Source organism: Eupeodes corollae, chromosome 2 (genome assembly GCF_945859685.1).
Source record: "Eupeodes corollae chromosome 2, idEupCoro1.1, whole genome shotgun sequence".
Classification (NCBI taxonomy): Eukaryota; Metazoa; Arthropoda; class Insecta; order Diptera; family Syrphidae; genus Eupeodes; species Eupeodes corollae.
This window is the reverse complement of record NC_079148.1, coordinates 19,600,004-19,616,024: the sequence shown is the minus strand read 5'-3', so window position 1 is coordinate 19,616,024 and position 16,021 is coordinate 19,600,004. Positions and strand designations below refer to the sequence as shown.

Here is a 16,021-nt window from a genome sequence, read left to right as displayed (position 1 = left end):
TGAAACAATATGGTTCAATTTTATCTCAACACCTTGAACCAGCAACAGTTCTTAATGGGCTTCAATGCTTATCAACAGTGATATAGCAAATGCTGTTGCTGGCCTCTTACGCAACAAAATTTAAAATAGAATCAGACAGTCAGAATTTGTCGCAATCATGCTAGACGAGACTTCAGACATTCAATTAAAGTCCCAATTATATAGTGTTTTCCGATATTAATTTTTCTACATTTATCTTTGATGTAAGCCCAGGGCGAAAGATTTGAATTAAATGAATTATTATTCTTGAGAACTTATTTTAAACCTCTAGAAGAAAGAAGCTAACCCTAAAGCTAAAACCAGGAATCGCCACTGTTAAAGGGAAGTTTCATAATTAAAAGAAAAGTATAACTAAGAAGAGTGCTTGTAGTGTTGACAAAAATCCAGGTTTGACGATTTCTCCATATTTGAAATCATGCATTCAAAAAACGACATTTTAAAGATGTTTCCATAAAGAAAAAGACTTTGGTCGTAAAAGCCTTATAATGTTTAGTTAACATAAGAACTAATACCATTTGATCAACAACAATCTATCTTCGCTAAATGGGTCTTTGAAATATATAACAATATTCCGAATTTTAATAAAAAAAATTAGGCCCATTTTAATGGATTAAGGTACAAAGTTACGATTAATTATTTTTGTATTGCCATTATTTGAAGTCAAGGCCGTAAACCACAGCACCGACTGCCGACGCTCCATTCCAAAAAAAAAAAGCTACTGACCGTGATATTTCTTGAATGTGATTACAATATTGACTACCATTAGACTTTGTAATTTAAAATTCAAGACACTAAAGATGGAATTCGCTGACAAACATTCAGTCGTACAAATTGGACATTTAAACGAATTTCATGAAAAGGCTTTGGTGCCTCAACTGTAACCGTGTCGGCTTTCAACATTTTTACTTTCAAAAATTTACCTTCAACTAACACTTTACAAAAATGACAACGAGGGCCTTTGCGATTCGAAAGAATGTTTTGGAAGGGACTACATATCGAAAGATCCCTTCGAATCACCAAAGGCCCTTCTTGAAAGGACACTTCAACATAGTTGAACCGTTTTTATGTGGACCAATAAAAATAATCTTTCACAGTGCCTTAGAACTACAAGAGGTGCTCTTAAATCGACAAATATGGAAGCCCTAAGAGTCAACGCAGATTAACTGTCTTTTGCAGAGACTTCAAAAGGAAGGGCAATTAATATCATGATTAATGCTATTGTAAAATTTTGGAAACATTTCTTACGTCAGTAAAAAAGACAAAATCGCGACCGGTATCTGCGCCCGAAAACAGGGCCTTAATAATTCCCAAATTTACTTCCGAAATAGATATGTTCCGATTTTCCGACAATAAATTCATGCAGAATCAATAGCTGAAATTAAAGAAGATAGAATCTTTTACAGCAGTATCCCTGGTATTTAGTGCGATGGGTTGTCATGCCAGAGGTCTTGGGTTCGATCCCTACAATGCCATCTAAAGTTTTTTCAAGGGTACTGCCTCTTGCGAGGAATTGACAAATTCTCAAAGAGTAATTCTTGTCATGAAAAAGTGCTTTCCTAAATTAGCCGCTCGGATTCGGCTTAAGAAAACTGTAGGTCCCCTCCATACCTGACAACAGTACTCGCACACAGGAATGGTTGAGAGTTGTAAGTCACTAGGGCATAGTTCTCAACGGTCTGTTGCTCCATCCAATTTATTTTTTTAGAATCTTTTAGAACGATGATTCACAAAAGAAAGAACGTTGGTGTACCTATGCGTTAGTAGAATATCAACCTAACGCGCAATCTTCTACTCTTTAACAAGCTTAGGTTCCGGGATATGCAGACAGAAATACGGAAAATTCTTGAAAGTTTTTACCCATGAAATAACGCCGACAAAAACGGCGGGTATAGAAACTCGTCTTAATACAAATTTATCTTCTTCAAGTCCGCTAATTTTTCATGTGATGAAATAATTGAGATTTTACTCCAAATAAAATGCTTCGATATTAATGCATATTAGAAAGTTGCACTTAGTTGTCTACAGTTGAAACTTTATTGCAACTTATTTTCGTTAACGCAGAAATAGAGATTGATATTTTTTAGTATCAATCTCTTAAGTGCTTTTTTTATTACTATTTGATGGTAAATTATCTTATTTATTCCTGTCACTATGACTATCACCTCCAAACGAAAACACATCCTTAGAACTTAATAAAAATAGAAGAACATCAATTCTTTAGATCAATATAAACTTTGAATTTCCAATTCACTTGTTAAATCGATCTAATTATACTTGTAGAATTTAATTTCCTCCCTCTTGCCACTTCAACACAACGATATAACCTCTGCGCACCCCTATAAATGTAAATTTCGTCCTTTTCATATACTCGTAGGTATCTTTGAATTCTCGTTCAATAAACATGAAGACAACTTATTTGAAATTCACTTAAGCACAGTATATATAAATCGTTTGCTTCATCGAACATCACAAGAAAATCCCTTTTGGCACTTAATGAAACTGTCAACATTGAAAATCCACTACCATTACATAAACCTACAATATAGCCAATTTGCAATTACCAATTAAAAGATCCCTTGGTGATAATGTTAAACAAGAAGAACCATCACCATCAGAATTCCCATGGTTTTTGTAGAGCTCTTTTTTTTTTATTTGTTTATCCTCGAATCCTTCGAAGAGATAACCACCCTGTATCTCTTTTTGAGTGAAAATTAACTTCAACAATTCGATGAAAATTTATATTTAAATCGATATTCGAGCAACACTGTTGGCCGAGATTGTATGCAAATTAACTTTTTGGAGATAAGAAAAGTACAAAAGGACAATATGTGTCCCCCCTCCCCAGTAGAACATATCTTAATTGGAATTGCGGAAATACAATCAAAAAAGACAGCACCACCCTCTGTCTGTCATAAATGGATTCTCTGGAAAAAAAGGATAAAACTTTCCCACATTAATTAACAAACAAAAAATAATAATACAAAGAAATAAAATAAAATAAGAAATCAGACGGAGGAAGGCAATTTTATTTCAATTCATTAAAATCAAGTGCGTGTATGATGATGTAAAATTAAATTACACTCAGGTACTTTTTTAACCAACCATCCAAGTCAAAAACATAAACATTTTTTCCATAACGCATAAAAGAATTTATAAACTAATGAAAACATTGAAATTTAAATAGAGAATTCAATTAAAAAAGTATAATATTCATCGAACGGTTTCAAAAGTAAGACTACGTTTAAATCACCATTTTTGTAGCCAGTTTTCTAAACAACCCATTATTGGAAATGGCAAGCACTTTTCTAAAAATATAACACTTAAAATGACAGTTGAGTTTGACAGCTGACGAATTTCAGATACGTTAAAATGTTGACCCGTTTTTAAGAAATTAATTTTTTAAAAAAACAAATTAATTATTAACGTTTTTTTAAAAATCTAAACAAGAAAGTAGACATTTTTGACCATAAAATATTATTAAGACAATTTAAGGAATTGTTCAGTTAGTTTCTGAGACAGGGTTTGAAAGGAGATGTCGGTGAACATTGGTTTTGAATTTCTGAATATTGCAATGACTAGTAACACATTCGCGTAGTACGGCTAAAGAACGAATCTCTGTATTTTGACAGGACGGCCGAAGTTGGGCTCGAGGGTATACTGATGAGCATTCCTAGAAGCCCGAGTATTACGGTTGAACCGTTAAGAGGAGGAATGCAGCTGGCTATTTCTCTTAAGCATTAACCATTAAAATAACGGTAAAAGAGGGTGAGACAGGAAACATTTCGACGATGTTCAAGTGACGTAAATGATCTTATGATGGTAATATCACCAATCAATCTAAACGCTCTACGTTCAATACTATCCACAGTTCCACATCCGAAGAAGAGGGGTGTGAATCTGAAAACGAATATGAAAAGCTGAGAGTTCTATCGTCAGCGAAACAATGTATTGGATTAGTTGTTGCAGACAGGAGATCATTAATAAAAATGAGAAAGAGTGTTGGAGATAAAACAGACCCCTTGGGCACACCAGCATTTATTTTATATACGATGTAAAGATTTGCTCCACTGCTATTGCTACGAAAGCCATATTGCCGGTCATTAAGAAGCTTTCGATCATGAAGATATTTCTTGAGCTGATAATTATTCAGCGTTTTTATGACCTTGGAAAGGAGAGACGTAAGTGCAATCGTCGGTAATTAGACGGTGAGGAAGATTCGCCTTTTTTGGGAATAGGCTGGACAAATGAGAGTTTCCATCCGCTCGGAACGAGAACTGACGAGTAGGACAGATGAAAAAGCTTACGCAGTGGTTTTGCCAGCGATGAAGAACACCTCTTCAGAACAACAGCAGGGATACCATCGAAATATGCGTTTTCCATAGGTCTGATGCTTTTAACCCTATTCGGGATAAAAGTTCTCATTCCCAGGAGAATCAAACTTGTGATCATATCAGCGCTGGCGTCAACGTCACTATCGAGGAAGCATAGTGACCAGTTAAAGATCCTGAAGTAATTATTGAGACCGTCCCAGTTGGCTTTCTCTTATTGCCAAACGGTTCTCTTAGGAGCTCTTTCTTCAACTAAAGAGTTTTTACACTAGAAATTTGCTGATATGACACAATGGTCAGATGTGCCTACAGGAGATAGAACACTAATAGTGTACTTACCAGGGTCAGAGGTAAGAAACAAGTCAAGAGTGTTTTCTGCTCAACGTCCGATATTCGAGGGGGCTCGTTGACCAGCTGAGTTAGGTGGTTTAACATATTTTGGCAAAAACTGATAAGCAACATCATTCGGACGTTATTAAGAAAATCTAAATTTTTGATTTTGGATTTTAAAAAAAATGTATATTCGGACTACCCGTTACATCGTGATTAGTGCGTTGGACTGTAATGCTAGAAGTCTTTGGTTCAAACTCTGCACTTAAAGTTTCTTACGGGCACTGCCTCCTACGAGGAATTGAAAAATCTTCTTTCAATTTTTTGTCATGAAAGGGGCTTTCTGTAAATTGCCGTACGGATTCGACACAAAGCTGTAGGTCTCCTCTATCCCTGAAATGACTCCCACACAGTAATGGTTGATAGTTGTTAGTCACTAGGCATAAGTTCTCTCTATTTTATTGTTTGCTCTTGTGCTTTGTTCTTCAAAATTAAAAAACCCTTTAACCGAATACGCTTCAAACTTTTAGTTTGAACTCAATTATGCCAGAAATTGTGACAGCAAGGACAAAGTTTCAAAACTATTGGTTGTACATGATTGTTTCTTGTGAATTGGAAAGTATTATATTTTTCGACGGCGAAGAGAAAAACAAAATATAAATTTATTTTAAATTGAATACAAATCAAAAATACCGGATTTTCATAGACTATAAGACTTTATAGTTATGTAAATACTCACATGTTTCTTAATTAGGGTTCCAATTTTACTTTTTTCTATTAGTAACAAGTTATCTCAACTTTAAAAATTGACTAATATATAAAATACAGATTTTTCAAGTTTCACAAGTCATAGTTAATAATGCACTCGTTTATACAAAATATGTTCTAAGATTAACCTCAGAAAAAAACAAGAGGTTCAAAAATACTTTGATGTTTCTCAAAAAAGTGCCTTGGCTTCACCTTTTTTTAAATTATTTCTTTTGCTGATAAAATATATAAGTTTGTTTGTTTGCTTGTTTGTGTGTTTGAACGCTCTAATCTCTGGAACTGGTGGTCCGATTTAAAAATTTTGTCAGTGCTAGATAGCTTATTTATTGAGTAAGTCTATAGGCGATATAAAATCACGCTAAGACTAATACTATCTAATTAATAACATATATTTATTTTTTTTTTTACTTTTTTTTATTTATTTAATCAACAAGCAATATTACAGCTAAAAGATATAAGCACTCCAAGAGCAAATTAAAAAGTGAATAAATATAATACTTCAATTTTAAATTTATTACGATTAAGATTAAAAAAATTAATATTTGTAGACACTTCATTGAAATATATAATAGATCTTGATAAAGTTTCATTACTACCATAATTTGACATGTGAATTCTTTGGAATAAGAAGAATCTAGCTCTCATAGACCTTGTGGGAACATATATTGGTACCAAGGTAAGAAGAGATGGACATTTAATATGGTAGCATAGTAAGTTCTAATAAGCATTACGCTATGAATTTTTCTTCTTGATTGTAACGACTTTATTCCAAGTAATTGGCAACTAGCCTCATAACTAGGACTTAAGTTCCAACCAATTTTCTTAAATATGTATTTTGTAAATCGTCTTTGAATCTTTTCAATTCGATCAAAATGAACTCTATAAATAGGACTCCAAATAACATCAGCATATTCCAAAATTGATCTGATAAAAGATAAGAAATCGTGTTACACTTTTTGATATTCAATTTAAGGCTATTGATGTGACACCAATTTGATAAAGAATCAATGTCAGATTGCAAAAGTTCACAATCGTCCAAACACGAAACTTTTGAAAATATTTTCAGATCGTCCGCATATAATAAGCATTCACAATAAAAAAATATCGTTAACGAACATTATGAAAAGGAGCGGACCTAGGTGGCTACCTTGCGGGACACCTGATGTACACTGAATTTCCTTAGAGTATGTATCTCCAATCTTAACTTGTTGTACAAGATAAATATGACGATAACCAACGAAGAAAGTGAAAATGAAAACCAAAAATCTCAAGTTTTTTTTAGAAGTATTTGGTGGCTCACAGAATCAAAGGCTTTACTAAAGTAGTGTATACTGCGTCCACTTGAAATTTTTGTTCCATAGCATTAGTGACATACGAAGTAAAATAAGTTAAATTGGTAACAGATGATCGACCGAATAGAAAACCATGCTGTACTTCTGATAAATATACACTTGTAAGAAAATCAATCTTTATTTTTGCCATGCTTTTAGACAATTTGGGAATTGCGGAGAGTTTACAAATACCCCTATAATTTTCTACATCATTTTTAGAATCTGATTTATGTAGAGGGACCAAGTAAGAAAGTTTCCATTCATCAATAAAAATACCTTGTTGTAGGGACTTGTTGAATATGCTTAGTAAAGGAGCACAGATGGAATCACAACAATTTTTCAACACTGCCGAAGGAATGCCATCTGGTCCAGAACTATAATTAGACTGAAGTGATTTTAGTCCGCAATTAATTTCTTCAAAACTTTACTGGATCGAACCAATATCAAACCTGCTTTTTATGTAATTTAGTGAACTATTATTAAATCCTGAATGAGAATAAACAGATTTGAAATAATTAGCAAACAATTCAACTATGGAGTCTAAATCAGACGATTCAACACCTCTGAAAAACATGGTATTTGGAATCCCTATCGATTTTCTTTTAGTATTGACAAATGACCAGAACGATTTACTGTTGTTTTTTATATTACTTTCAATATTCAAGATATAAGCTCTATATAGAAACTTACTAAGAACTACTTTTCTCTATACTTTTATAAACAGTGTTCTTTCGAATTAGGCAGTTGCATTCCCCCCTAAAACAATTCAGCCGTAATACTGATAAAATAGTTTAATGAAAAAAAAAACTCATAATAAATACTTATAATAATATAAAGAAAAGAGGCTGAGATGCGACCCACACTGATAACTTCCCATCCCGTCTGTCGATTTGTCTTGCTTAAAAGTTTGTCTATATGTACTAGTATCAATTTTACCAAATTTGCGTACTATTTTTTGTAGATTTTATTTTTTTATGAAAAAATGGACTGTTGGATTTTAATATAAAAATCATTGAAATTTGAAGCCAATATCTAAAATTTTTGAAAAGATATTTGAGTCGAAAATCAATTTTTACCAACTTTTGTTATATTTTTTTAGGTTTTTATTTTTTGTAAAAAAACTGTCAATTCGATTTTTCTCAAAATTTTACCGAATGTTGAAAACAATATTTCTTATAAGATAAAATTAGTTTGAAGCGAATATTTCAAAGTTTTGAAAATATATTTGAGTCGAAAATCAATTTTTACCAACTTTTATTAATTTTTTTTCGGTTTTTAATTTTTGTAAAAAAAACTGTCAATTCGATTTTATTCAAAATTTTACTGAATGTTGACAACAATATTTTTTGAAAGATAAAAGTAAATTAAAGCCAATATCTCAAAGTTTTGAAAAGATATTTGAGTCGATATTCAATTTTTACCAACTTTTGTTATTTTTTCGGTTTTTAATTTTTTGTAAAAAAAACTATCAATTCGATTTTTTTCAAAATCTTACTGCACGTTGAAAACAATAGTTTTTGAAAGATAAAAGTGAATTTAAGCCAATATCTCAAAGTTTTGAAAAGATATTTGAGTCGAAAATTAATTTTTACCAACTTTTATTATTTTTTTTTAGGTTTTTATTTTTTGTACAAAAACTGTCAATTCGATTTTTCTCAAAATTTTATCAGATTTCAAAAACATTGTTCTCCGTTGCTCAAAATTGTTTTGGAGATGAAATTATATTTAAGTCGTTAAATTTTGGAGGTGACAAATTTTTTTTTCAGTTTTTTTGATTTATAAAAAAACCGTTAGATAGATTATTTTCAAAAATATACTTCTTTGAGATCACGTTACAATTTATTATATAAAATTTAATTCAAGTTTTTAGCGTTTTTGGTTCGTAAGATATTTAGGGTTAACCAAAATTGTCAACTTTTTTTCAAACTGCTATGGTAAAAAAACCACCCACGCAATTTTCTTGAGAGCCCTTTCTGCATCTTTCTGCCTTATTATCTGTATAACAAAATTTATTTGGAGTCGATATCTCTTCTGGTTCTTGAGCTATGGACAACGAAAAAAACGTCGCGAACGTACGGACGTACGGACTTACGAACGTACGTACACACGCACGCACAGACATCTTTCTAAAAATCTTTTATTTCGACTCTATTGAGAAATGTCAAAATTTTCAATTTAAAAAATCGGACCCATTACAATAACTTCCTATGGGAAGTTAAAAAACTCAGAAACTACTATTTTTTCGATTTGTTTTCAGGCTAAAGGACGTAACATCACATTAAGATAAATATTAACGAGGTACCAATAAGAAATGACTGAAAGTAGGGTGTTTTCTCCCCGTTTAAAGCTTCCACTGCGTGCCCTGTAAAAACGGTTAAAGTTTAGTTAAAATAATGTATGAAGAAATTACTTCCCTTTAAGAGATCTTTAAAAAAGTCCGCGGCATCATATGTCTATCTTTTAAAGATTGCTTATTATAACTTATTTTATGCTAACCAAATTTGTTCTAAAAAAAAGAATGGGGGACGGTGCGTAGCTGGTAAATAATAAAATTATCTTGTAGGTTGTCAGTTATTTTAAGTACTTGAGTGTAAAGCACATGCACTACCTGGAGCACTATAAAAGATACCTGACTACATTTTCACATCCTTCGAATTTCGAAAAAAAACATAAGAAGACAAAATTCTCTTTCATTTCGCAGTGTATAACAGGGGGAGGGGTGTTTTTTTTTTAATGACAAAAATAAAAATAAAAAATGAAATGAACAAATTTTGTACGAATTTAAAAACAAAATGTAAAATTTTCACATTGTTCCGGCGCAGGTAATTTTATTTCAATTCATTAATTAAAATCAAGTGATGTGCGTGATTATATGTTTTGTATACTGTAAAAGCTACTGCTGTAATTTCATTATTTTATAAATAAATGATTAAAAAATTCATTAATTTTCTCTTTTGGTTTTTATTTATATGTATGTATGTACATTTTTTTTAATTTGATCTCGCCTGGACATCTCTTCATCATTATAGTGTGTGTGAATATCCTTTTTAGTCTTTTAGTCGTCTTTTCTGCTCACTTTGACAATAAATGCGTGTAATGAATTCTTAATTTTATTTTATCGTACACGTATTTTATTATTATTTTGTTGTTTGTTGTATTCGATAAAAATGAAATTCAATTTAACAAATGTTCAGTCATGGATGTAATCGGATTATATGTAGGTACATAATTTTATATAAAATTGTACACCGTCTAATTGGATATCGCGTGTGGATTTTGTGTAATTAATCTGTCTCTTTGTCATACATACATACATATGTACATGTATTGGTTAATTTTGATTCAAAGTTTTGTTGTATGACTAAAGGTATCTACATGAAGTGTTAACATGACACTCTCTGTCTGTTGTTAAAATCGGATATAAGCTTATATCAAATGAGTCATGCAAGGACAATGCGATCTTTTGTACATTCGGTATATAATATATACAGTTAACGCAGTAGATGTAATGGATTACGTGATGACACTCAAGCATTGTATTAAATGTCATAATATTAAGTGAAATGTATAGGATTGAGGAATATGGATTGTTGAAGTTGGATCAAAGGATTACCACATTTAATCGAATATAGCAAGGTGTGAATAAGGCCTAAAGTTTTACTTTAAAAAAAATATAGGTGTACATATATTGTACAAAATGATTTAAGACTGTTATATAGTCATTATTTTCGAGGTGGTGCTTGGAGTCGTTGTCTTGCTGAAACTTCCATATCACTGGCATGTTTTCATCGACCCAATCCACTAATCATTCCTTAAGAATGTCAATGTATTTAACGGCTGTCAGCGTTCCATCGATTCGATGGATTGTGCCAACTCAACACCACGAGAAACAACCCTAAACGTTAACCAAGCCGCCTCAGTGCTTAATTAGTGGAAAAAAGGTTTTTAGGCTGTTCCTTTTGGCCTTCGGGCATATCGTGCACCATCTTGTCCTATCCTATTTATTTAAGTCTCGTCTCTCCACACTATGTACTTCCATTCGTTTGTTGTCCAGTTGGCGTGTGATCTTGCGAACTCTATTCTAAGTCTACGTTGCCTTGCGGTTACTAACTTACACAACTTCCACCAATCTTCTTCTGATTGTGTGTCGCCCTATCGGGACATCGAATGCAACCGAGAATTGGTGTTGTATCTTTGTGGAGCGTAGTTTTGGGTCTTTTTTGGCCAGTCTACTAATCGCTCGATCTATTTTGCAGCTTGTCTTACGGGCCCGTTTTTTTACGAGGTACATTTTCAGCAGTCCTGAAGTTTTGAAAATGCTCAATTGCATTTAAAACTTTCTTTGGCAGGGATGCCAAAACTAGACATGGCTTTATACTGCTCGTTCCTGTAGATGCTGTCATATGCGGCCTTGAAATCGATGAAAAGATGGTGGGTGTCGATTTGGTGTTCTTGGGTTTTTTCCAGGATCTGCCGTAAAGTGAATATTTGAACAACTGTGGACTTTCCTGGTCCAAAACCACACTGATAAGGACCTATCAGGTATAGGCGATGTTAAGTAGACTGATTCCTCTATAGTTGGTGCAGTTTAGAGGGTCTCCCTTTTGCAGGATCGGGCAAACAATACTGAGGTTCCATTTATCGGGCATGCTTCCTTCCGACCATATCTTACAGATAAGTTGGTGCATGCTTCTAACCAACTTATCTCCAGCTGCTTTAAAGAGCTCGGCATTCATGCCATCCGCTCCAGCGGCTTTATTAGACTTTAGCTTAGATATGGCAATCTTTACTTCGTCTAAGTCGGAAGGACGGAATTGTTGGCTTTCGTCGTCTCTGTTGAATGGATCATCCTGCCTGACAGCGGAATTCAGTTCGTCGTCGCCCTTATACAGTCTGCAGAAGTGGTCCTTCCATATCCTCAGCATTGACTGCGGTTCCACTTTGATGTTTCCACTTTCGTCTTTGCAGCCTTCGGTTCTAGGTTTAAGTACCTATGAATTTCATTTCACCTGTTCATAAGACTTTCGAACTTCATTCCTGATTTTAAACCTCACAACATCTTTGACCGCACGCTTCTCATGCCTCTCTTTTTCCTTCTAAGAAGTCAGCGTTCCTCTTGCCTCTTCTGTTCAAAGAGCTCATGAGCAGCTCTCGTCCTTTTATGCAGCGCCGCTTTGCGTGCCTGTTGTTTGGCTGCATTTGCCTGCCGACATTTCTCATCAAATCAGGGGTTCCTTGTTGGTGGCTGTTTGAAACCCAGCACATCAGAGGCCGCTTCTCTGATTGCATCTTGGCAATGTTGCCACTGGTTTTCGATAAATTCTGTTGGCGGCAGAGAACTTCGAAAGAGGTTACTTGTAACTCGGTCGGAAAAGGATTTGGCGATTGTAGCAATTGTAGCCGTTCGACGTTGAACCTTCTCCCAGCACCTCCCTGTTTTGCCTTGGGTCTGGAAATCCGAAGTGCTACCTTGGCCACAACGAGGTAGTTGTCCGAGTCGATGTTAGCTCCTCGGAAAGTTCATACAACCATATCGCAATATGGTCAATCTGGTTGACGGTAGATTGATCTGGAGAAGTCCAAGTTTCTTTGTGGATGTTGAGGTGTGGAGAACGCGTACTGGCTACCATGACGTTTCGCCCCGCAGCAAAATCTATGAGCCTGAATCCGTTGTCGGAAGTGTTGTCGTGCAGGCTGTTCTTCCCGATTATTCCATCAAAGATGTCTTACCTTCGTAGCTTGGCATTAAAATCGCCCAGGACTATGTTAATATCGTAGCTAGGACACTGCTCATATGTTTTGTCTAGGAGCTCGAAGAACATATCTTTGGTGTTGTCATCTTTCTCTTCTGTGGCCATGAGGCGCTCATTGATGCACCTATAGCGCAAGACTTCTTGCCTTAGTCTGGCTCCAATGACGAAGCCGCATCCAAATGTGCGCTGTTGGTTTTCGTGGTAGCAGTCACCATAGTAAATATCGCAGTTTTTCATCCTCTTTTTGACCGGCCCATCCCATCGTATTTCCTGGATGGCGGTGATATCTCCCTAATAGCAGTCTAGGGCCTCCGCTAATTCTTCGGCCGCTCGTGGTCTGTTAAGGGCCCTAACATTCCACATGCATATCCGAAGTTCGTTGTCCTTAATTCGTTTGCGTAGGTTGTTAACAGTAAATCCGTCCGTAACTGAGGCTTGTTGGTTCAACTATGGGGCTTTTACGTGGCCAGAAAGTCACCCCGATGGCACAACCCCCAACCTGGAGGGCTAGATCCTAAGTATAACTCCAAGGATAAAACCGCTCCTTATAGGCTTGGGCCTGGAATAAATCGAAGAAGCCCTATAAGGTGTTCACTAAGTGGTTCAACCTTACTGGAACTGTAAACGCCATCGGTGATTCCATCTCGGGAATTCCTCCACTGCCGTCTTGATAAGGAGAGGTTCCTTAGTGGAATCACCTCTCCTCCCTCTCTCGTTTTCTGCCCCCAACAACTTTCCAATGGGGTTAGAACCCAATCTCCAGTTGTTGTACTAGACACCCGATGTTCACCACGGGGAGGTGAGAGTAGGAGTTGATAGACAGAGGTTGGTTTTGAGAAAAAACTTTTGTACACTAGTGTCCTCTTGAATGCATATAAAATTCTCTTTTTTTCTTGTTCCAGTAACGCGCACTGTAAGGGGTAATAAAATGCCCTAAAAACTGATCCCAACTTAAAAATTGTGTACATACGAGGTTTTTACTGTTGAAATGGAGTAACGACTTTTTTAAAATAATAATCCACTTTTTAAATGTTAATTAAAATGAATTTTATACTTCACTGTATAGACAAGTGATTAAATTCCTTCAATATTTTTGATGTCACAATAAAAACAAACACAAATTATTTCATAAAATAATATAAAACCAATTATGTTCCTCTTGTGCAAATATTTATAAATTGTTTCCTTTTTTTTTGTTTGAGGGGTGGGGGTGGCTTTTAGGGTGAGGTGGTAGGAATAATTAATTCAAACGAATTTTAATTCAGATCAATACCAATATTCCAATCACAACACACGTTATTTTATACATGTTTATAAATCTTTATTATGTACAGGGATGTTTACTATGTCTATGGAAATTTTGAATCATAAACATTAATTTTAATATTTTCCTTTTTCCTTTTATTTTCCTCTTAAAAAAAATATCCTCGTGTACATAAACATAAATATAAATTGTAAGCCATTTTATTTTACATTTTTACAGGTGCTGGACGAACGTATACAGCACATAGCCTACGTGCCAGTCACTCCAGAATCATACAATCAACCGACAGGGAACGAGCTGAAACCACGTCCTGTGGGCGAGGAGAACGGAATCGTGGTGTACAATTATAATCCTGTCAGTGCTGTCAATTATGTGAGTATGCGGTTCGGTTTGGTTTGGGGAGGAACGGGCTATACAAAAGTTCAAAAAAAGAAAAATCTAGCCTTCTCGGCTAATTGGGTTTTTCATTTTCAAATTATTATTAGGGGTTTTTTGTTTTCATAAAGAGTTTAATATTTCTATATTTTTTTGTTTGTTTTTTTACTTGAGTATTTACTTGAGTATTTAACGTTTTTGGCCATTTTGTTTTGTTTTAAATTATAGTTTGCCTATTAAAATGCATTTAATTAAATTGAAAACTGCACATAGGGTTACCACACAAATTTTAGAGTGAATTTTAATTGCATGTTTATGATATGAAAGCATGATAGTAGATTAGAAGAGAGGATAATGTACAAACACATGTATGTATTGAGGTATGTGGGTGTGATATAACATCAGGTTTTAATATTGTAATATTTTAAGGGAAGGTACCTACAAATTCCAGGAAAATTTTGCAGTTGGCTTATGTGTGTTTGGGACATAAAATTTAATGATTTTAAGGTTTACCTGTTTTATATTTCCTCCTAAATAATGTACGGAGTGTATATATTTTTGGAAAAAGGATTAAATTTAATGGATGTATGAAAAATCAAAATTCATTTTAATTATAAAATAATCTCAAAACATAATATTTGATATTAGAATAAACCTAGGGTTTAACATTGAATACTGACATCAAATTAGGGTTTATTTGATTTTTATTCAAATCAATTTCTTCTAAATTGGTTTCAACAAAATTAATATTTTGTGTAGAAAATTAATTAATTGGAAATATTAGTAGAAATTACTATTTTCGTATAAATTTGCAAGTGTACTTTATTTGAATCGATAGTACGTACGGTCGGTAAAATTTGATGATTAAAGATTTTTTAATGCAAATGTTGGCCACGGCTTCATCCATCCGCTTAGTTCAATTGTGGCATACTCTTTCTAATATTTCGGACAGTATTTCAAAAATAAATTCTTCAAAGTTGGGTACCAGTTGTTCAATACAAACATGACCATTAACATATCCCTACAAAAAAATAGAGGCGTTAAATTACACGATGTAGGCGGCTAATTGACCGGTACCAAACGTGAAATAAGCTGTTTACAATTTGTCCACTATTACGCGTGTTGTGTTGAACCGTTTTGTTGAAACCACTTGTTATAAAAGTCAAATTTAAAAAAAAAGTACGTTATAATTCCATGGTAGGGCTCACCATTCACAGTAACATTGCGATTCGTATCGTCTTTTAAGAAATACGGTCCAATGATTCCGCCAACCTATAATCCACACTAAACCGTGACTTTTTTGGCTGCTCTTTTAATGCTTCTGCTTTTCACTCTGAATCTATTTTCAATGGAGAAGTTGATCACCGGCTAAATTTTCAAGAACCCTTTCACCAAAACTAAGGTGTTGTGGTAGGTCATTTTGCTTTAATTCAAAACCACAGGCTTTATTTTCTCACCCAAATTCTTCCGCAAAATTTTCCAATAGTGAAGTAGCAGAGGCCCAATTTCTGCGAATAGTACCGATTAGATAATTGACATTCATTATTAACCCTTGCCGATAGAGCTGCGATTTTTTTCTCAGTTTGCAGCTTTGGTGCGAAACTGACCATAAAATGAAAGAAGGACGCTATGAACTTTCTTACCAGAGTACACTTTTTGATAATAAAATTCAATCATTTGGAAGCGTTGTCAGTTTGTTAGACGGTCTATGCCTATTCTCACAAAAGGCGAATCTTCCACACCCTCTAACTACCGACCGATTGCACTTACGTCCCTTCTTTCCAAGGTCATGGAAACGCTGATTAATTATCAGCTCAAGAAATATCTTGAAGA

At 34.3% G+C, this 16,021-nt stretch overlaps 1 protein-coding gene across 4 annotated transcripts in view; it reads left to right on the top strand.

The window, feature by feature from the left end:
- Positions 1 to 16,021, top strand: part of LOC129946802 (cytosolic carboxypeptidase Nna1) — a 261,648-nt gene that overhangs the window by 178,476 nt on the left and 67,151 nt on the right. For all 4 annotated transcript variants that reach the window (XM_056057138.1, XM_056057136.1, XM_056057137.1 and 1 more), the window contains exon 3: positions 14,033 to 14,185. In XM_056057138.1, the coding sequence (XP_055913113.1) occupies positions 14,033 to 14,185 (153 nt within the window). The remainder of the gene's footprint in view (positions 1 to 14,032; positions 14,186 to 16,021) is intronic.